The 20,461-nt window shown below is 33.7% G+C and overlaps 1 protein-coding gene across 1 annotated transcript in view; it reads right to left on the minus strand.

Moving 5' to 3' along the window:
• Positions 1 to 4,263: 4,263 nt before the first annotated feature.
• TRPM6 (transient receptor potential cation channel subfamily M member 6) overlaps positions 4,264 to 20,461 on the minus strand; it is a 145,257-nt gene continuing 129,059 nt past the window's right edge. Inside the window, exons 37-39 of the mRNA XM_051972081.1 lie at positions 13,996 to 14,047; positions 9,432 to 9,538; positions 4,264 to 5,788 (exon numbers count right to left, since the gene is read on the minus strand). Of these exons, the coding sequence (XP_051828041.1) occupies positions 5,655 to 5,788; positions 9,432 to 9,538; positions 13,996 to 14,047 (293 nt within the window). The 3' untranslated portion in view covers positions 4,264 to 5,654. The remainder of the gene's footprint in view (positions 5,789 to 9,431; positions 9,539 to 13,995; positions 14,048 to 20,461) is intronic.

A 20,461-nucleotide genomic window follows, 5' to 3' on the forward strand; every position in this document is an offset into this window, starting at 1 on the left:
GAGTCTTATGCAGATTTAGCAGCTCCATTTCTATTTGTGTTTGACATAGGTATCAGCTTTTGGTAAACTTGATTCCAAATCTTGTCTTGACATAAAGAACTATTGACCTAAGAAGAAATTAGAAGAGTATCATAGCCTTTAAGGAGAAAAATGTTATTTGATAATACTAATGATAGGCCTGTCATTTAATTTATTAATATAAATCACTCTCCTAGATAGTTCTCCCTGGGATTTAGATAACTGCATTTTTACAATTACACTTATTTTCACCTTGCAGTTTACCTTAAAAAAAATAAAGCTATTGACTTTGTTTAAAACCATAATAACAAAACAGGAACAACTGTTCTAATACAATATGGAATCAGACTGTATTCGTCCTCAAGTTTCATCTTCTATCTAAACTTTTCCATAAAGTTTCTGTCTTTAGTTTAGCACTTCAGAGCACCAAACACAAGGATGAGAAGTATCAGAACCTTTATAGATTTTCAAAACTAGTTAAACATATATACCTAAAAAAATGGTAGAGATCTTCTCCCTGATACTTATCTGCCCTCCTTACTCACTATCCTATAATCAACTAAAATGACATCTGGGATGTCAACCAAAAGGAATATAGGAAAAGATGCCATTTCTGACACTCATACAGAAATATCCAGAATAGTATAAATGGCAAATATGTCCACATGCATGGCCTATTCTTCCATGGTAAAAATTTATTAGGTCATAAATTTAGAGCTAAAAGGGAAATGAAGGAACAGTGGTACAATGTTGTTTGAGCACCAGCCCTGGAGTCAGGAAAACCTGAATTCAAATCCAGACTCAGACATTTAATACATTTAATACTTGATAGCTATATGACCTTGGGCAAGTCACCTAACCTTAACTGCTTTGCAAAACAAAACAAAACAAAACAAAACAAAACAAAACAAAAAAAAAACCACATAAACACAATAACAAAAATTTATAATAAAAGGGAACTGAAGTTTATTGAATCTGACCACACCCATTTTACAGATAAAGAAACCAAGTGGTTATGTGACATGCTCAGGATCATACCAGTCAGTTATTAGTGTCAAAGATGGAATTTAAACCCAAGTTTTCCTGACTCCAAATCCAGCAGTTTAGCCCAGTATTCTGCCATGCTGAAGATCAAGTTTTGAAAATCAGTGTTCCAGAGCAAATTAGCTAACCTAAGGACTAAGTATAAAGATGACCTAGAGATTTTCAAGTACAAGAGATTCATCATCACTGAACTACATTTTCACTTTTCTCTCCCTGTGTATTTTATTTTTAATAGTACTTTTTTTTTTTTTTTTGCCAATTACATATCAAGACGTTTTACTTCCAGGTTTTCATGATCTTTCTTTTGTAAGATCACCGACTAAGAGCTGGAAGAGACTTTTGAAACCATCTAGTCTGACTTCATGTTGCAGCTGAGATAGCTGAGGCATAGGACAGTTTCAATTCCTTTTCCAAGGGCACACTAGAAGCATCAGATGTAATATTTAAGCACATCTTTTCTTGGAGGAGTGGGTAGCACAGGGGATAGAGCCTGGATTTAGGAGGACTTGAGTTCAAATGTGACCTCAGACACTTCCCAGCAAGTAACTTAATCCAATTTGCCTCAGTTTCCTCATTTGTAAAAATGAACTTCAAAAGGAAATGGCAAATTACTTCAGTATCTTTGCCAAGAAATCCCCAAATAGGATCATGAAGAGTTGGACACAACTGAAGTAACAACATCATCCTTGGACTTCAGAAGCAGTTCCCTTTCCACTGTACCACTCCCTAGATAAGCATCTCCCATTTACATATACTTTTTTTTTTTTAAGCATATCCAAGGAAATCTGGTATAGGAAGTGTGAGCAAGTCTCCTGACCTCAAAAATAGTGTGTAATTTGGCTTTCAGAATTATTTTTTCTCTGTGCTTTAGTGCATTTTGTCTTCATGATTACATGTTCTCAGGTTGTACTTTAAAAATATAAACAGCCCTCTCTTGGATACCATGTTGTTTTTCTGTTTTCAGCTAGAAATCATATCTTCACTCCTTGGGCTGAACACCCAGTTATTTCCCCTGCAATGACACTACATGTGTGGTACTAAAAACTAGCAAAGGAATGGATGTTTTGGCAGGCAATTTAGTAAACCTTACTTTATCTGACATTCTGCTTTCCCCAAACTTAGAGGAAGGAAAAACAACTGTGGTATCTTCCAGTTCAGTTTATTTTTGTACTTAGAATGAGGCACAAATGAATCAGTTTTCCATTTACCCTCTCCCTCCTTCCTGAGAAACCTGAAATTTCCTGGTATCGTGCAGTGCAGAAACACCTTGAGACTATCCAGGTTTCAACAGGGCTCTAAATTTCTAATCAGTCTGTGCTTCAGTGGTGTCCTACAATCTATGCAAATAGTACTCCAGTTTCCTCTCTATTCCCCCTTCGTCAGTACATACACACGCACACACATACACACACATACACAAAGTCTTGTGTTCTGGAGAGAAGGGAGGAGTTAATGCTTACAGAACTGCTTTCTATCCTTATATACATAAATACAATAGCTGTTCATAATGATGAACAGCAGCATAGAGAACATTTAAGAAATTAAGAACAAATTAAGAAAATTAAAATTAAAATTTGTTTGTTGATTCTCTGAATAAGGAGGACAAGTATAGTCAGTGAAGGAACCTCAGGATGCTTTCAATATCTGATGGGGCTCATAGCTCATGCAGATCCCAACCTCTAGATGAAATATGTGACTGCCTAATAATACGTACTTGAAAACTGTGGACAAATCCAATGACTGGTTTGTTTCTGCCTTTGTTACTGAAGACCACATGAGATTTATTTTACTTTGTCATATAAGACAAGAAGATTGGATAAAGAACTTTAGTGATCTCTGTAATTTATATATAAAATTTACCTTTATAAAACAAATTGATGATCAAGTGCATTTAACAGAAAAGTTCAATTTCTTAGGAAGAAACACCTAAACTGAATACAGAAAACTTCTTAAACATGTGATGTAATAGTATACATTTTAAATAACTAAAAACCAATCAAGTCTACTATGTCTAGTCTTGACTTTGTAAGCCTCTGTTAATTAACCTCTTTTTTAGTTAAATAATAGGACATTTTTTTTGTCATTGTTACAGATGACCCAACTAAAATAACTTACTTATATGTTTGAAAAATACTGTGTTTATGAAGAATGCTAGATGAAGTATCCTGACAATTATTTTTGCTTTAAAAATTGTTTATATTTATCTAGTCTAATATATTATTAATTAAATTGCAAATTAAGCAAATGTCATGCTAATGATTTGCTTAACAGAATTTAAACTGAAATATAAAAGTTAGCTCACAATAAGAAATAAAATTTACAGCACACACTTGGATTTTTATCTATAAAAATCGGCATATATATATAGTGCTGAAGATAAGATTTTATGTTTATTTCAACTGCTCTACATTCCCTCTGAGGTGATGTTCTGTCCTTTTTGTCGAGAAAATTTGGAAAACTGGATGTTTTCTGATGCACTCTGCCATTTTCCCTCCATGTATTCTTAATTCTGATGTCTTGGAGAAGATAATTAGAAATGATGTTGCGATGTAGTTTATGTATATCTCTGTTCCTGCACTGGTAATTTGGAACCTTTTTAGTAAAATCCAATGAGGTCAAATTATTTACTTCTTATATGTGAAAATATTGTCAGTACTCTTATGACTGTGATCATTATTTGGGTTGTTTGAAAAAAAAAAGGTTTGGACAGAGGTATAAATGATGGACTGATTCTAAAATAAATAAAACAGTGTAGGGAGAGATAAAAAGAAGTAATTATCTCATAAAATGACCCATAAAAGAAAAATAAAAAATTGATACAGAAGAAGCTAGTGGGGAGAAGAGCAAGTAGTCCTGGAACCTTAGTCTCATCAGGAATGACTTAAAGAAGGAAAAACACACACACACACACACACACACACACATATATATGTATGTGTATATATATATATATATATATATATATATAATACCTTTCTAAATACTGAAATAAATAAGAAAGAGAATAAGGTGAGGATGGGAGAAGATAAGGAAGGAACTCTTGGAGGGATGGATAAGTTAAGGAATAGGAGGACAAAGTAGTACGTAGAACAGAGGAATGAAAATCCTAGAAATAGGATAGGTATAGTAGGGAAAAATAGGAAGGAATAAAATAAATAACTTACAATGTGAATGGGATGAATTTGTTCATAAAGCATAAATAGGTAGCAGATTAAAATTTTTAATTCAATAATATGTTGCTTTCAGGAAGTACAATAAAATGGAAGTACACACAAATACAAAATAAGAGTCATGAGCAGAATTTATAGCAATATTATTTAATATTTCTTTAGAACATTTAAAATACCATGGAGTATAAAATATCTATAAAATAGTATAACTGCCAAAACAGACACAGGAATTCTTTGAACATGAATATAAAAAACCGTTTATATAAAGTCAGATCTAAGTAACTGAAATAATAATTTGTTCATGAGTAGGTAAAGCTAATGCAATAAAAAAAAAAAACAATTTTACCTGATTAATATATTTGTTCAATGCCATCCCAATTAAATTATTTTTTAAAATTATTTCTAACTCTGAGTTAGAAAAAATAACAAAGTTTATTTGGAAGAACAAAAGATCAGGGACTACAAAGAAACTGGGGGGGGGGGGAGAGGAATTTTCAGCAAATTCAGCAGTTATCAGATCTTAAAAGTTAAAGCACAATTGAAATACAAAATGAATAATTTTGATCATTTTAAATTAAAATGTTTTGTATAAATAGAATAGATATAGTCAAGAATAGAGGGAATAAAAAAATTGGGAGGAGGAAGATTCATGGATTTATAGGACATGTGACTGGGTTAAAATATTGCTGTCATATAGAAAACAATGAGCTGTTTGATTTAGAAAAACATTGGAAGACTTGGACTTATGAGGGAAGATGCTATTCATCTTCAGAGAAAAGATGACAAGTGGAAATAAGTATAGTTAATCTTACATATATGTGTGTGAGTGGATATATGTGTATGTTCATACATATTTATCTATATGTATATGTAGAGATACATATAGCTATAGATAATTATAGTCTTCTTTAGGGCAGGAATAGGAGTTTAGGGGAGGAAAACTTAAAAATAACTTTAAAAGTGTACAACAGAGAACAAAAGAAAACCCACAAGAAAGCCAAAAAAAGCTGAGCAGCTTGAAAACAATGTGTAGTATTTCTTATATAGATTTTCTTAAAATGGAAATTTCTTGCTTTATATTGAATCATCTCTTATGTTCTGCTGTGTACATGGCATGTTTTTTTTTCTTTTCTTGTTTTGTATTTAAGTTTAAAATAAATAAAAAATTTTACACACACACACACATCTCAGAAAAAAAAAAAAGAATACATGGAAAACAATGCACAGAGGGCAAAGAAGTATAAGAGCTCATACTTAAAGCATGTAGTGGATTGTTGGTATAGATAGATATGTATATTTAAGAAGCTTAGTTCTAGAGTTCATCCCTAAGATGCAACAGAATATGCACAAGTATCCAAGTTGTCTAACTTGACTGAGCTGATTCAGAAAACCATTAGAGCTCCATTTCCCTATTCTTCTCCATTATAAGCGTGTGAGATATTCTCTGGTGTCACTAGGACTCTCTTCTATCACAGTCTCTTTGTCTGGTTCTGTTTCTCTTTGCAGTTTCAAAGTAGAATTGATTCTCCCAGGGCTGTAGGCATTCCTTTTGAGATCTGTGCAGAGAAGATAAGTCAAATGGTTGGTTACACAAGAGCCTGGAAGGATAGATAGATAGATAGATAGATAGATAGATAGATAGATAGATAGATAGATAGATAGCAGAATCAGGCTTCCTCAAGTATGAAGACTCCTCCTCTAGGAATCAGTCAAAATCCACAAACTTAACAAACCCAATTTTATTGTGATTCTCAACCACAGACCTAAGTTCATGTGTCCTTGCCCTGATTCATCCAAGAGGATTCTGAGACTTTGCCTTCTCAAGGATAGCAAAGGTAAAAGAATTGTTTGATACTTACTACCCTTAATATGGTTAAGATGGTTATAGTAATTTTAAAAAGACATCATTCAATGACATCTTTAGATGGCAGAACCAAGAATTTGAGCCCAAATTGAACTTATAGTAAAATAACAATTGTGATTTGTTATTTGTTAATGAGGTTTGGGGTTTTTTCCCAACAAAGTATTAATAGCATCCATAGTAGTTCTCCAACTTGCAGCTTTAGGGAGTAAGTTGCCAGAGTCACTTGACAAAGGACTGATACCCAAAATGTATCAAAGAGATTTGAATTATGGTCTTCCTGGCTCTCAGACAAACTTTACTAAGCTATGTTATCACACAGTAATAGGACAAATCAGCATATTTCAAGCAGTAAAACTTTTTTTGGTTGATTGTTGTCCTTCATTCTCAAAGAGGACCAAAATTTGGAGAGTTGGATGTTTTCTGATACACTCTGCCATCTTCCCTCCATGTATTCTTAATTCTGATGTCTTGGAGAAGATAATTAGAAATGATGTTGGAATGTAGTTTATGTATATCTCTGTTCCTCTGCTGGTCATTTGGAACCTTTGTAGTAAAATCCTGTGAGACAAGTAATGCAAATTATTCTTCCTTCTTATAGATAAAAAGAAAACTGAGGCTAGAAGAGTTTAGATGATTTATCTTAAGTCACCCAGATCTCCTGATTCCAATGTCTTAAGATCTTTCTTTATTAATAGCACATGCAAAAACCAGTTTATTGGGGGGGAAATGTATCTGAAGTTTAGCAACTTGAAGGCACCATTTGGGTGGTCACAGTTCTGTTGGTTTCTTTTGTTTAAAACAAAAATATAATTTTATTTTCTGAAAATATCCATTAAAGTCAAAGTGCCTAGATTACTGGCTAATATGAGTCTTTTGGGTTATCAATTAAGATGTTACTAAGATATTGAAAACAACAGATTGTGCCTAGAGAATTAGATAATTATTCAATATTTCAGGTTCATGAAAAAAAAAATCCCCAAACATAAATTGGGAGGTGAAATGGGATAATAGAGAAAATAATTTCTTTTGCTTTAATTCAGACCAGTGGTCTTCAGGGACCAAGTTTCATAAGTCAGTGGCTTAATCCTCTATTTTAATGGATCAGATATAACCCAATGTCCTCAGTTTCTGGAGAATGACCTGGCCAGTTTCAAAATGAAGTAGGTTTCAAATGTCTAATTACCAAGAGACAGTATGATTTGGTACGCAAGGTACCAATACAAAAGCCCATGACCTTAATCCCTTTCCTTTCCACTAAAGTAAAGTCAATGTTTGATACCTGTACTAGCCCCAACTCATTGTCTCCTAGTGATTCATATCTACCACTGCATCTTTATTATTTTTGACATCTGTTTGAAGTTAATCTAAGACTGAAACATTTTACATCTTTTGGGATGAATACATTTGACCAAGAGTTCCTGGTAAGAAAGCTCTCTCTACAGATGCATACCAACAACTATTCTAAAACTTAGAATTTTAAACAATTCTCTGGGGCAAAAAGAGATAAAAGTCCCTTGTCCAAAATCACACAACCATAAGAGTCAGAGGCTGGATTTGAACTCAGGTCTTCTGAACATCAGGCTAGCTAGCTTTCTATCCACTATAATATACTGCCTATCTTATTAATTTTTAGAATGAACAAATGAAAAAATATTCATTAAAAGCATTTTTTAAAAAAACACAGGTGCTGAGCACAGTCTTTGTTTATTTTTTTCTAGCTAGACCAGGAATAACTCTTTGTTTTATAAATTTACCCCTAAATTTACACCACATTGAGGTAAAAAGAAAGATCATTTGGGGGCAGGGTAAGTCACATTACTATAAGCAGTAAAAAGTTCTTCAGAACTGATACTAACTATGTCTCTACTGGGTCTGTATCCCAATAGATCATAAAAAAGGGAAAAGGATCACATGAGCAAAAATGTTTGTAGCAATTCTTTTTATAGTGGCAAGAAACTAGAAACTGAGTGGATGCCCATTAAGTTGATTGATTAAGTTACGGCATTTGAATGTAATGTAATATTATTGTTCTGTAAGAAATAATGGGCAGGCTGATTTCAGAAAATCCTAGAAAGACTTACATGAACTGATGTTGAGTAAAAGAAGGAAAATCAAGAGAACATCATACACAATAACAAGAAGATTATGTGATGATCATCAACTGGGACGGACTTGACTCTTCTTAACAATGAGATGATTTAAGGCAATTCCAAAAGATGGAAAGTGCCATCCACATCCAGAAACTATGAAGACTGAGTATGGATCGGACACAGTATTTTCACTTTTTTGTTGTTGTTTGTTTGCTTGTGTTTTTTTTTTCTTCCTCATGATTTTTTCTTTTTTAATCTGATTTTTCTTGTACAGCATAATGAATATGGAAATATGCTTAAAAGGATTGCAAATGTTTAACCTATATCAAATTGTTTGCTACCTTGGGGAGGATGGAGAGAGGAGAGAGGGTGAAAAATTCGGAATAGAAGGTTTTACAAAGATGAATGTTGAAAACTATCTTTGCATTTAATGGAAAAAATAAAATACAATTAAAAAAGAAAAGTTCCTCAGAGTGGGAAAATAATACTCTATTTTTAAGGAATGTTTTAGTTACTGGACTGAAGGAGAAAAAATCAAGCCCTGAGCACAGTGACCCAAACTAAAAGCACTGTTCTTGGATGAAGGAAAATCTTAAAACACAATTCTAATCTGAGTGAAGTCTTTAGAGAAGATTCCTTCAGCTGCTTGCTTTTATGTTAGAAGTAATTGTATTAGTAACCATGTAGGTCCCACTGGAAAGTCACACATCAATTCCAAAAAAAAAAAAAAAAAAAAAAAAAAGAAATAATAGAATGTGTGTTTAAAGTGACAGGTTGATATAATGAATAGTGAAGCACTTTGGCTTGAAAGATACTGTTTCTTTTGACCCCATTACCATTAGCCCTTCCTAAACAACCCCAAAGTGTCTGACAGGTAAATAAGGAACTATTTAGGGAAATCCCAGACAATACAACCCAGTGACCAGAAAATCAATAAGGAGAAGAAAAATTATAGGTAATAGAGTAGGCTTAGGAAGGAGAGTTACAGACTAGCCCTTGAGTCAGATTCTTATTCTGTTAGTCTGTGGGGATTATCCTTCAAAAAATTACATAGGATGAGCATCTAACATGATGTTATTTGATAACAGATTGATAGAAATTAAAATCAATCTTTTTTGAGTCTTGAAAGTTTTATCTTAATGAGATAAAAATGTGATTCTAATTCTTCCACTTAATTCCAGCCACTATGAATGCTGTTATAAGAGATAATTGTTTAGAGAAAAATAAAATCATTTGGGATCATACCAGGGAGTTTGAGCTTCCTACAACAGGAATTGCAACGATGCTTTGCAATGAAGTTTTTAATTGCATCTTCCCCTAAATTTGCCGGTCCAAACACCATCTTTCTTGATCTAGAGGAAATATCAGAATATCAATTAGATCACAGTTAAGAAAAAGGAGCCCGACTTGGATTCTCTAAGATACCTAACAGTCTCCCATAGTAACCCAGTAAAATTGTGTGAGCCAACAAAGAACAGAGAACTTTTAGAAGAGAAGTAACAATGTTAGGTTTGCACATTTAAAATTCAAATGCACTTAAATCCTTGTACTCAACTCTATGGACTACTGTGAAATTCATTTCCACGATAATCTGATCGAAGAGAGAATTTTCTATGCACAAAAGTAAAACAAAATACAGAGAGCCCCTTTTGAATGCTTGGGAGAGAAAGGAATGACATTCATTACAGGGTGTTCATCCAGAGTACCCAATAGATAAGCTGCAAAATAAAATTAGTTTTGCCATTAGAACACACCTACTAACTGAACTCACATGCAGTATTTCAAATTTAAATACGCTTTCCAAAACATGAGTGATATTATCTCAAAGAAATACACGATAAAGGGCTATGAGAACTCTATGAACATGTGGTTCTGAAAGCTGCCTTCCACTCTCCTAACCTCTACAGCTAGTCTCCCTCTTGGGACTGTATTACTTCTCTTAGCTCACTGGTAGAAAGAAACCACACATTCTAATTGTAGTGACAAAATAATAAATAGAATCTGGATATATTAAGCATGTTTAAGGAGCACCACATAATTACAACAGATTCTTAATGTAGTTTCTACGATCAATATTCATTAATTATAACACCACATGACCATTATTCTTTAAAAATTTAATTGATGCTCTAGACATCCCAAAACGCAGAACACCAGAAACCCTTCCAAAGAAACTCTATGAAAACTAATATTTTATTTTAATGACATGCAGAATAGAAAAACACATTTTAAAAATCTGAACTCAATTATGGTTCTTAAATGCCAAGGCCTGAGGAAAAAAAAATAGGAGGCAGAAGAAAATCAAAATATAACAAAAGGAAACAATAAACTTCACTTCTAAGGAATGTGGTTTAAAAAAAAAAAAAAAGACAGTGTAAAAATGGGCTTTTCTTCCCGTCTGAGTATTGAAGCATTTATCTCAATTTCCACTTCCTTTTGGCAGAACAACAGCAGCTGCTCTGAAGATGTGCCAAACTCAGATTAAGGGTTGATGTCAATTTCATCTCGGATTGCCTCCATGCTCTAAGGGAAGGAGGTAGAGGAAATCCCCTGGGAATTCAAAGCTAACAAACACCTAGGATTAACTTTCTTGGTCACTCAACCCTCATTTACAAAGTCCAGCTCTGGTAGTATTTACAAAACTGCATAAATTAACTCTTCTTAACCATTTTCCCCCATCTCTCTGTAATAAAATACTTGTTGAGGGGGGTAAAGGAGAAAAAAAGAAGGAAGGAGGAAAGTGAGTAAGGAAGGAGGGAACAGAAAAAGAAAGGAAGGAAGAGAGGAAGGAAAAAAGAAATGCAGGAAGGAAAAAAGGAAAGAAGGGAGAAAGGAAGGAAGAAGGGATGGGAGGAAGAAAAGAGGGAAGGAAAAGAGGGAGGAAGAAAGGAAGAAGGAAAGGGAAGGAAACAGCAGAATTATTTTATATTTATGATTATATTTCATAATGCCTAAGAAACAAAAACTTAAAAGTGCAATTTTAGTTTCAGAAACTGAATAATTTTTTTCTGTTTATTTCTTCAGCATGACCCAAATGCAATATTTGACTAGAAAATATTTATGTGTTACATACCTACAATTTCTGGATACAGAGCAATACTTCCAAAAAAGTGATACTATTTCTCAGAATTAAAAAGGTGTGGCCAAACATGTTAATATTTTCCCTACAATTTTGAAGGAAAATACATGTAATGCCTCAGAACCCTAATGCAAAATAAATCTGAGGGATTAAATCATTTCCTGGGGATGTATGTTTAAGTGGGCATTGGATTACATGTGATTTTTAAAGAGCTTTTCACTTGTATTCTGCAACATGTCTATGGCCTCACAGTCTCAGATAAAGAAGTAGAAAAAAAACCTACCACTCCTCAAGACTTGCTATTTTTCATATTCCTCCTAACATATGAAAAGCAGGTGGTAGTTTTGTTCCACGTGCAAGTGAGCGTTAATTAGTGCCAGCTATACATAGCCTTCCTAAAGAACATCTAAATCATCGCTTCATATTTGTCAAATGTCAAAAATGAACGAAGCACACAAAAGATACATTTGCTAGTTACCAATGTATCACAAATTGGAGATAAACAGTGTGAACTTAGCTATCATCACCCAGGAAGGTGATCTACACAGTTAATACAAATAGTCAGACCATGTTCTTTTTATATAAGGCATTTCCTGATCACCACATATAATTAGCTATAACCACTCTAAAAATCAAGATGATTACTTTCTATCACTATTTTGACTATGTACATTTATTTTTCTTTGTCCAGTTTGTCATTTTTGGTTTTGTACTGCCCCACTCCTAGCACCCCATGCCTTCTATTTTAGCTCTGTCTATGCAAATCTTTCATTTCATCAGGTTAAGAAAACCTGGCATAGAAATTCTCTCCACCTTGTAGACTGGCTATCCCCCTGAAATTTATAGTCTTAGATGCTTAAGACACAGAGAGTAAATGATTTACTTGTCCATAGATACAAGACATACTTGCCCATAATCATTTTGCTAGAATGACTCAAAGGCAAAACTTGATGAATAAAAGTCATGCGGCAAACCTTTCTTCTAATCTTCTATATTGCCTTTTATGTATATATTTTTTGGGGAGACCTAGGATTTCAATGTTGTAAGGGAGCTCTTCAGTAGGGAATCTCCTTCTATCAATATAGATAGATCATCACCTGGCTTTATAACTTACCATTTTAGAGAACTGCCTGAGGCAATTTTTAAGTGACTTGACCAGGATTATAGTGTCAAAAGCAGATTTTGAACCTGGACTTTCTTTTCCAAGGTCAGCTCTCTAATGCACTACAGAACACTGCCTGATGCACATAGAATAAATATCACACTGAATGGAATTTTGAGGCAAAAGGAGACAGTGGATAACCTATTAATAAAAATATATATATAGTTTAAGGTCTGAATTAATCAAAATAGTTATTCTATAGTCAGTCACATTCAGTGGAATACTTCACCCATTTTCCATTTCATATTGCCTTTGAAGACAGACACATAGGTAGATAAATTAGAGAGAAGTACTTCTAAGTCTGGGCCATATTGCTCTTCCATGAGAAACAACTGTGTTCCACGAAGGAAAAAAAAATTGGGTTTATTGACCCAGTAGACACAGAATGGATGTTGGATAATCTCCTTGACTGCCAATAAAAAGCCAGAATGCCAGATAACAATTTCTAGGAGTAAGATGATACTGCTGATCCCACCTAAAACTTTCTACAAGCTCTAGGGCAATCTTTCAATTATCCTTTGGGCTAGTCCAGCCCTACAGAAAATTTTAGAAGATATAAATATAATTTTTTTTTAAAAAAAAAAAGAACAATATGGAAGCTAAAATTTGATTAACTAGTGGCCAAACTACCTAATTGATCATCGTCACAAAATAATTTTACTATGTCACCAAAAAGATAAAATATACACCATAAAACAACTGTTTCCTACTTTTGCTCAAATCCAAGTTATGAGTAGATAAAAAAGAGTACAACTTTTTTAAAAGTCCTGCACTGACTAAAAGCAATGAAATTTGTCTACACTCTTCTTGAGGATATAATGTGGGCCCTGGAATAAATTCTATGTCTTTAAAATTTTTTCTAAGAAATTTAGGATGAGACAGAATGTGTGTGTGTGTGTGCACACGCCATGTGTGTTTTAATGTGGCTGAGCTTGATTTTAGGAATATTTTCTTGATTGGAAAAAAACAAGGCAGACTCGAGTTTAAGTTCCACTTTGGACACTTATTGTTCCATTTTGGATACATAGCTTCTATAAGTTTGGCCAAATCATGTTGCCCAGGAAAATTTGGCTATAAGTTGCAAAGCAGATGCCAATCTACAATAATGGACTTTTTTCATCAATGTTCCTTACACTAACAAATCACAGGTATAGATACCACTTCTTTTATTCAGTGGAAGGTACAAATACAAAGAAGAGTTGGGATCTGCACAGGAGTAGAGGTAACCACATCCATAAGATGAGTATATATTTTTCCTACCCATCACCCTATCACTCTGTAAAGCATTTTAGGTCACCTTATCAGAAAGAGTGCCATTTTGTTGTAAGATATGAGACTGAAAAGCTTACATGGGGGTTGTGACATTGAAAGAAATTAAGATTGTAAAGGGTCTGACCTCATCAAAAGAAAAGTATTGCAAGAATACAGACTGTTATGAGTTAAGTATTCCTATCTCACTCACCCTGCCATATCATATTTATTACTATGTCTTCATCCCTGCCAAAACTAGCAACTACTACAATCTCAGGGTTTGTTAAATGACAACAGAGAAATCAAAAGAAACTTACTGTTTGTCTCGAGGTTTAATAACAGATGGATCTGTCAGATTTTCTCCAACACCTCCAAAAAAAGATACAAAATACATTAGCTAAATGAAGCTTTTCATTTTTACCCAAAATTCTTCAAAATAAAATTGGCTTATTTCTAGTTTTTCATCAGGAAGTAGAGTCAGAAGACCGGAGACATATTACCTGTGTGAGAATATGCAAATCATTTAACATTGGGATGCTTGATGATTTCTTCATTATTAAAAATGGGCACAAAAAGAGCATCTTTTTCAAAGGGCAGTTATAGGATTTAAATGAGATGATCATTGTAAAGTACTAAACTTCAGCTATAATAATTTTCCTTCCAAATGCATATGCCTCACTCCCAATTAAGTGAAAAGAAAAAAAGCTGCTATGACAAATTTATTGGGAAGAGTGGGGAGGGACCTGAGTCTGAATTTTGCCTCTGTCATTTTTTGTGTGACTTGGTACAAGACACTTAATCTCACTGGTTTTCCTTTCTTCATGTGAAAATGAAAGGGTTGGACTAAATAGTATCCAAAGTCTTTTCAAATTCCAGATCTATGATGCCTAACCCTTTCCCTTCATACTTTAACTCCTTACCCTGCCCCAAACACACACAGACATGCACATACTCCCCAGGAAACTTATTTTTCCTTAATGAATGCAGAATATTTTAGTTCTCCTACAGCGGCAGCTAGATGGCTCAGGAAATAAAGAATGCTGGGCTTAAAGACTCATCTTCCTGAGTCCAAATCTGGCTTCAGACACTTAACTATCTGTGGGACCTTGGGCAGGTCTCTTAACTCTATTTGCCTCAGTTTCCTCATCTGTAAAATAAGCTGGAGAAGGAAATGGCTAACTACTCCATTATCTTTGCCAAGAAAACACTCAATGGGGTCATGAAGAGTTGGACAAAACACAATAATAAAGCTCTCATATCTCAGGAGAAGAGATCATATATGTGCCCTAGTTATAGATAGGATACAGGTAAAAATTCATAATTAATCAGAGTAGGGAAAAACAATCACCTGCTATTGTAAAGAACAATTAGAACAATTAGACAATTAGAACAATTGTTTGCACGGGTCAAATGAGAATAGAACATTTCTATGAAGTGCAAATGTTCCACAAGATCACAGATACAGGGCTGAAAGATTCTAATCTAGTCCAACTCTGCTATTTTACCAGTGTGGACACTAAGTCTGAGAGCTGAAGTGATTTGCTCCAGATCATATAAACGATAGAGATGAGATTTGAAACTAAGTCCTCTGATTTAAGAAGCAATACTTTCTACTATACTACTTAGAGTCTGATACTGAGAAGGCATCATTCTGTAGGGTAATTATACAATCTCTGGCTTAATTCTTAGAATTCTGTTAATATCTTACTTAGAATAGGAGCTTTTCCTTTTCCAAAAGTGACCAACTTTACAGAAAGAGCTAGTGAAACTGCGACGTATTTAGCTTGTATAGAACTGCTTGCCATCTGGGGGAGGGGGTAAAGAGAGGGAGGGGAAAAGTCGGAACAGAAGTGAGTGCAAGGGATAATGTTGTAAAAAAAAAAAATTACCCAGGCATGGGCTCTATCAATAAAGAGTTATTTAAAAAAAAAAAAAAGAGCTAGTGAAAAACAACATGAATTTTTTTTCTCATAAAGCTGTGTTTGTCTACTTCATAGAAAAACCAACACAGTCATCTGCTTTTTAAAAAGTTATTTTCTGCTAGATTCTGTATTTAAAAGTATACTTAGATATTTAAAAGGAAACAAAAGAAACACTTTTTTTGGAATCTGCATTTAAAAGAAAAAATAGTCTCCCTTAGACAGTTACTGCCTCACTTTGCATTTTGATTTGGAAAGGTGGGAATAGGGATTAGAAAGTCAAATCTTGAGGAATGACACAGCTAAATATTTACAGAAAGCAGGGAGCTATAGATTTCTCTAACTCAGTCTTTCTTGAGTGGACAAAAAAGACCCAGAGAAGCTGACTGATTTGACTAAAGTCACATAGAAACTGGAGAGAGCTGAACAGCCTTGATGCTCTGTCCTTTAAACTTCTTGGATTAAAAAGAAAGAGAAGCTCTAGACTTCTGAAATATAAATAACAAAATACTTTGATAGACTGTGTGGAAGTATCATGATTATTGACATTTGAGGCTGCTGTATGTAACTTATGGAAGTTTATACCTAAGGAAGCCAATCTAATCCAGTGTGCATTTATTAAGCACTTAATATGTGCTATCTGTGTTACTCTACTAGGTGTTGAATGCCTGCAGCTTCTCAAACTTACACTTGGGCTCCTAGAAATGTGAGTCAGTTGTCAATCTAGTATGCCAGTATCTAAATTAGATAACAGAAATTGAGTGAGATCATGTGTAGGAAATTAAAAGCATATTAAAAGCAAGTTATTGCTTGTTTAAAATCCCACTCCTTATCCTTTTATCTGTATTCTGTTACAGTTATATGGCTCATTAAAAAAAAGATTATTTTCTTATAGCCTACAAAATTATACACTTTTTACTTTGGGTCATGAGATAACATATGCAATGCACTATGCAAACCTTAAAGTACTCTATAAATGCTCACTTTTATTATTGTTAATAATAATAATTACTATTATTATTATTTGGAAAGTTCCAAATTGAAGGACAGTGCAACTTGGTGTAAAAAGTGCCACCTAGTGGCAATTCCTTCCAATCATAGCTAAACACTGCAAAGAGTCCTTCTCAAAAGTTGATATTAAGCAAATTAAACATATTTAAGAAAGGATGGCCGGCTGGGTTCAAATTTTATCTTTATCAGAAGTGCTTGCAAACTAATTAAGAGGCAGTATGTATAATGAATAAAGTGCTGAGCTTGGAATCAGGAAGATCTGAGTTCAAATTTCCCCTCAGATACTAACTAGCAATGTGATTGTAGGTAAATGACTTGATTGCTCTGGGGTTTAGTATCTTTATATGTAAAACTAAAGGGGTTATACTTGATGATTTCCAAGATTCTTTACAGATCTAAATCTATGATTGTATGAGTGAACAACATCGAGTACATTCCCAAGGGAACTGAATCATAAATTCTAATCCTGATTACCACAGTCTTTCAATAAACCTGTCTGGGTTAAGTTTCTTCTCTTGTTTAAAATTTAAAAAAAAAAAAATCACTGACCTATTCAGAAGAGTACTGTGTGAAAGAACAAATTAATAACCACAAAGTACTTTGAAAATAAAATGAGCTATATAAATGCTAAGTACTAGTGTTATTTGAAATGCAATTGTTTTAATTCCCATTTTGGAGCATGCTAAGCTTCTGATGTTGGATCACAAGTGTAATCGGAATGATTCAGACCCTCATTTATTTGATTTTTAAATGCAAAAATGCTGGAAACTGCAGGATATTTCAATCAGGATAGAGTCACAGAAACAGATCATTAACTTTGGTAAGCTAGTCCTTGTGGATTCCAGCTTTTCACAGTTGGGCATGATTATACAATATCTGACTAGCTTGTACAAGAAGTCAGGAGATGAAACTGTTAGAACTTCATTCTCCTTTCTCACTCATTCTACCCTTCTTCCTTGCAAAGCAGCAGGCACTCCTTACTCTACCCTAAGATAGCTAGGAGATCCTTGTGGCTTGCCAGTGGATGTGATCACCCTGAAGCACCCTGATCAGACTTAAGACTGTGACAAGTCTTCCTATATCTTCAGGGTATTTTCTCCAGCAACATAAAGACTTATTGTGATTAAGTACACAGTAGGTCCTTAATAAATACCTGTTGATTTTACTTCATCAGAATTCCCATGCGGCAATAGGTCAACAATCTTCAGCTAGATTTCCATACAAGTAGAACAAACACTGAACCAAGATCATCTGAAGAACTTTAATAGATTTGAAAATGAAGAATATTTCTTCAATTTTCCTCACCTATAAAATTTGGAAGACTTACATACACTTCAGTCTACATATTCATGCCTTACCAGCATGCCTAAAAATTTTGGATGTGTCTCTCTGCTTCTTGGATGTTCAACTCTGCTATTAATGTTTAACTATTCCATTGAAAGGCAATATTTTAACAAAAATTATTTAGGATGGCCTAATTTGTTGTTGTTTTAAATTTTGAGATAGACTATTTCTACAAACATGATTGTCCAGTAAAAGAAAAACTTTTTAAAAATTAGTTCTCTCTTTTCCTACTGCTATCATTATAGTATTTCTCTTTCATGTCAAGTCGGATTACTAAGAGACATGGAATCCCCAAACAGAAACAGTATTAAACAAAAACCTATTCAAGTGGAATATAAAACACACTTAAGGGTCTTCATTAATTTCTTAAAGTTTTGGTTTTGTTTTGTTTCTTGGTGGTTGTTTCTTTTATTTTCTTTCTTCCTTCATTTTTTTGGTTGTTGTTTGTTCTGGCCCTAAGAACAAAATATAAACACTCAAATACAGATGAAAATCATTAACCTCCCAAACTTGAGCTACAGAACAGATGCCTTGGGTATTAGTTTTGGGAAGTCTGATAGATCAAATGTTCCTTTAAAATTTGAATTAGCTTAATTGTTTTAACTTCATTTATTTAGTATTTTTTGAGGCTGGAAGATGAATCTCATTCTCATCAACAGGACCACTTTCAGTAAATATAATTACACATATGTTATTTGGACAGAATAACACAGGGACTGCTCAGAATAAGAAGATTTTCTAAGGCTTCTCAAGAACTATCAATAATAAATTGTCAGAATTGCTGTCTAATACCAGCTGTCTCTAACTATCATACTCCTAATATTCTCTATTAAAAGTGAAGCTGGAGAAAGTACTAAGTGAGCAAACAGCTCCAGAAAGACTGTAATATGATTGGGATGCTTCAACAGAGCACTCCCTGATCATCCAGCGAAAATCTGAAGACACTGTATTATTTAAAAATAAAAAGCAAGTTTTCCATGAAGCATTGTGGTGGAGGAGTAATACTGTGGTCAGAAGACCTGGATTCAAATCTTAGCACAACTACTTATCACCTATATGACTATGGAGCAAATGAAGAAGTTGAAAATGATACTTTTCAGTACCATGTAAGAAAAAAAAATTCCTGGTCATTAGAGCTATTAAAAAGTACAATGAGCTACCTTGGTGCTAAGTTACCAAACATTTGGGATCTTGAAACAAAAGCTTGAAGACTTTGTCAGATGTGTCATAAATGAGATTCTTTTCCAAATGTGATCTGAACAAATTGATTTCTAATGTGCTTTTTTTTAATCCCCTCTCTTTCTCTGTTTCTTTTTATTTTTCATCTGTAAGATGAGGAAATTGTACTAGATGATCTCCAATTGACCAATAAATATTTATTAATACGTATTACAAATGTGACCTTATGCAAATCATTTCTCCTTCCTTTCTGGATGGGTCCCAATTTCCTCAAAAGGATGTCTAAAATAGCCCTAATGAATCAATCAATTAACAGTTATTAATGCAACGTATGATGCTATATGTTAATGATATATGTACAAAGAATGAAACAATGCCTATTCACAAGAACCTTACATTCTAAACATCCCTTCTAGTTCTAAAATCATGATTGGATGATACTTGGTATTAACATGCACGAGCATTTTATCATAAGATGATTTTTCCTCTGCATAAGAAGTTAAGAAAATCAAAAAGCAAATAAAAGGAAGTTAAAACAATGAACTGCAAAGTTGGCAATCTCAAAATTCTGAAAATATCTCCCCTAAATCTCTACTGTACTTCTTTCCAATTATGAAAATGACATTGATGAGGCCATAAAATTGGAAAGCTTGAGATGAAAACCATGCTTCATGCAGCACAAAATTGTAATGTCATGAAATGCAAATAAGTTAAGCATCAGTAGAAATAGTGTTGGATCTAAGGTTGAAGGATTTGAGAGTCATAGTGCAGTTGTGCCACATATGACCTGTGAGAGGTAGGCTTTCTCATTTAGGCTCTGGGAGTCTCATTTTCCTCACTATAAAATAAGAACTTTGGACTAAATGATCTCTAAGTCCCCTTTCAACTCTAATCTGTGATATAATATAGTAATGCAGCTTATATAATGAGAAGGCATAGAATCTAAAATGGAGATGATACTATGAAGAAAATCGTGTCCGTTTCTGGGGGCCAGATTCTAGACATATATCCTGAAACATATTCCCAAGAGGGATAGTAGAATGGTAAAGAACTTTGAAAATCATAATATATGCTACTGAAGAAACCAAGTCTAATTATCCTAGAGAAAAATGATGATTAAAGAAGGCATACTTATTGATCCTAAGTAACTTGAGAGTTTTCATATATAAAAAGATTTGACTTATTTATTTTAGTTCCAAAGCACGAAAGTATCAGCCATGAGAAAAAGTTACAAATAATTTTGGACTCCATGTAAAAAAAAAAAATTCCTAATCATTAGAGCTGTTAAAATGGACTACCTTGGTAGTAAGTTACCAAACACTTGGGAATC

The sequence above is a fragment of the Antechinus flavipes genome, chromosome 1 (assembly GCF_016432865.1).
Source record: "Antechinus flavipes isolate AdamAnt ecotype Samford, QLD, Australia chromosome 1, AdamAnt_v2, whole genome shotgun sequence".
Lineage (NCBI taxonomy): Eukaryota > Metazoa > Chordata > Mammalia > Dasyuromorphia > Dasyuridae > Antechinus > Antechinus flavipes.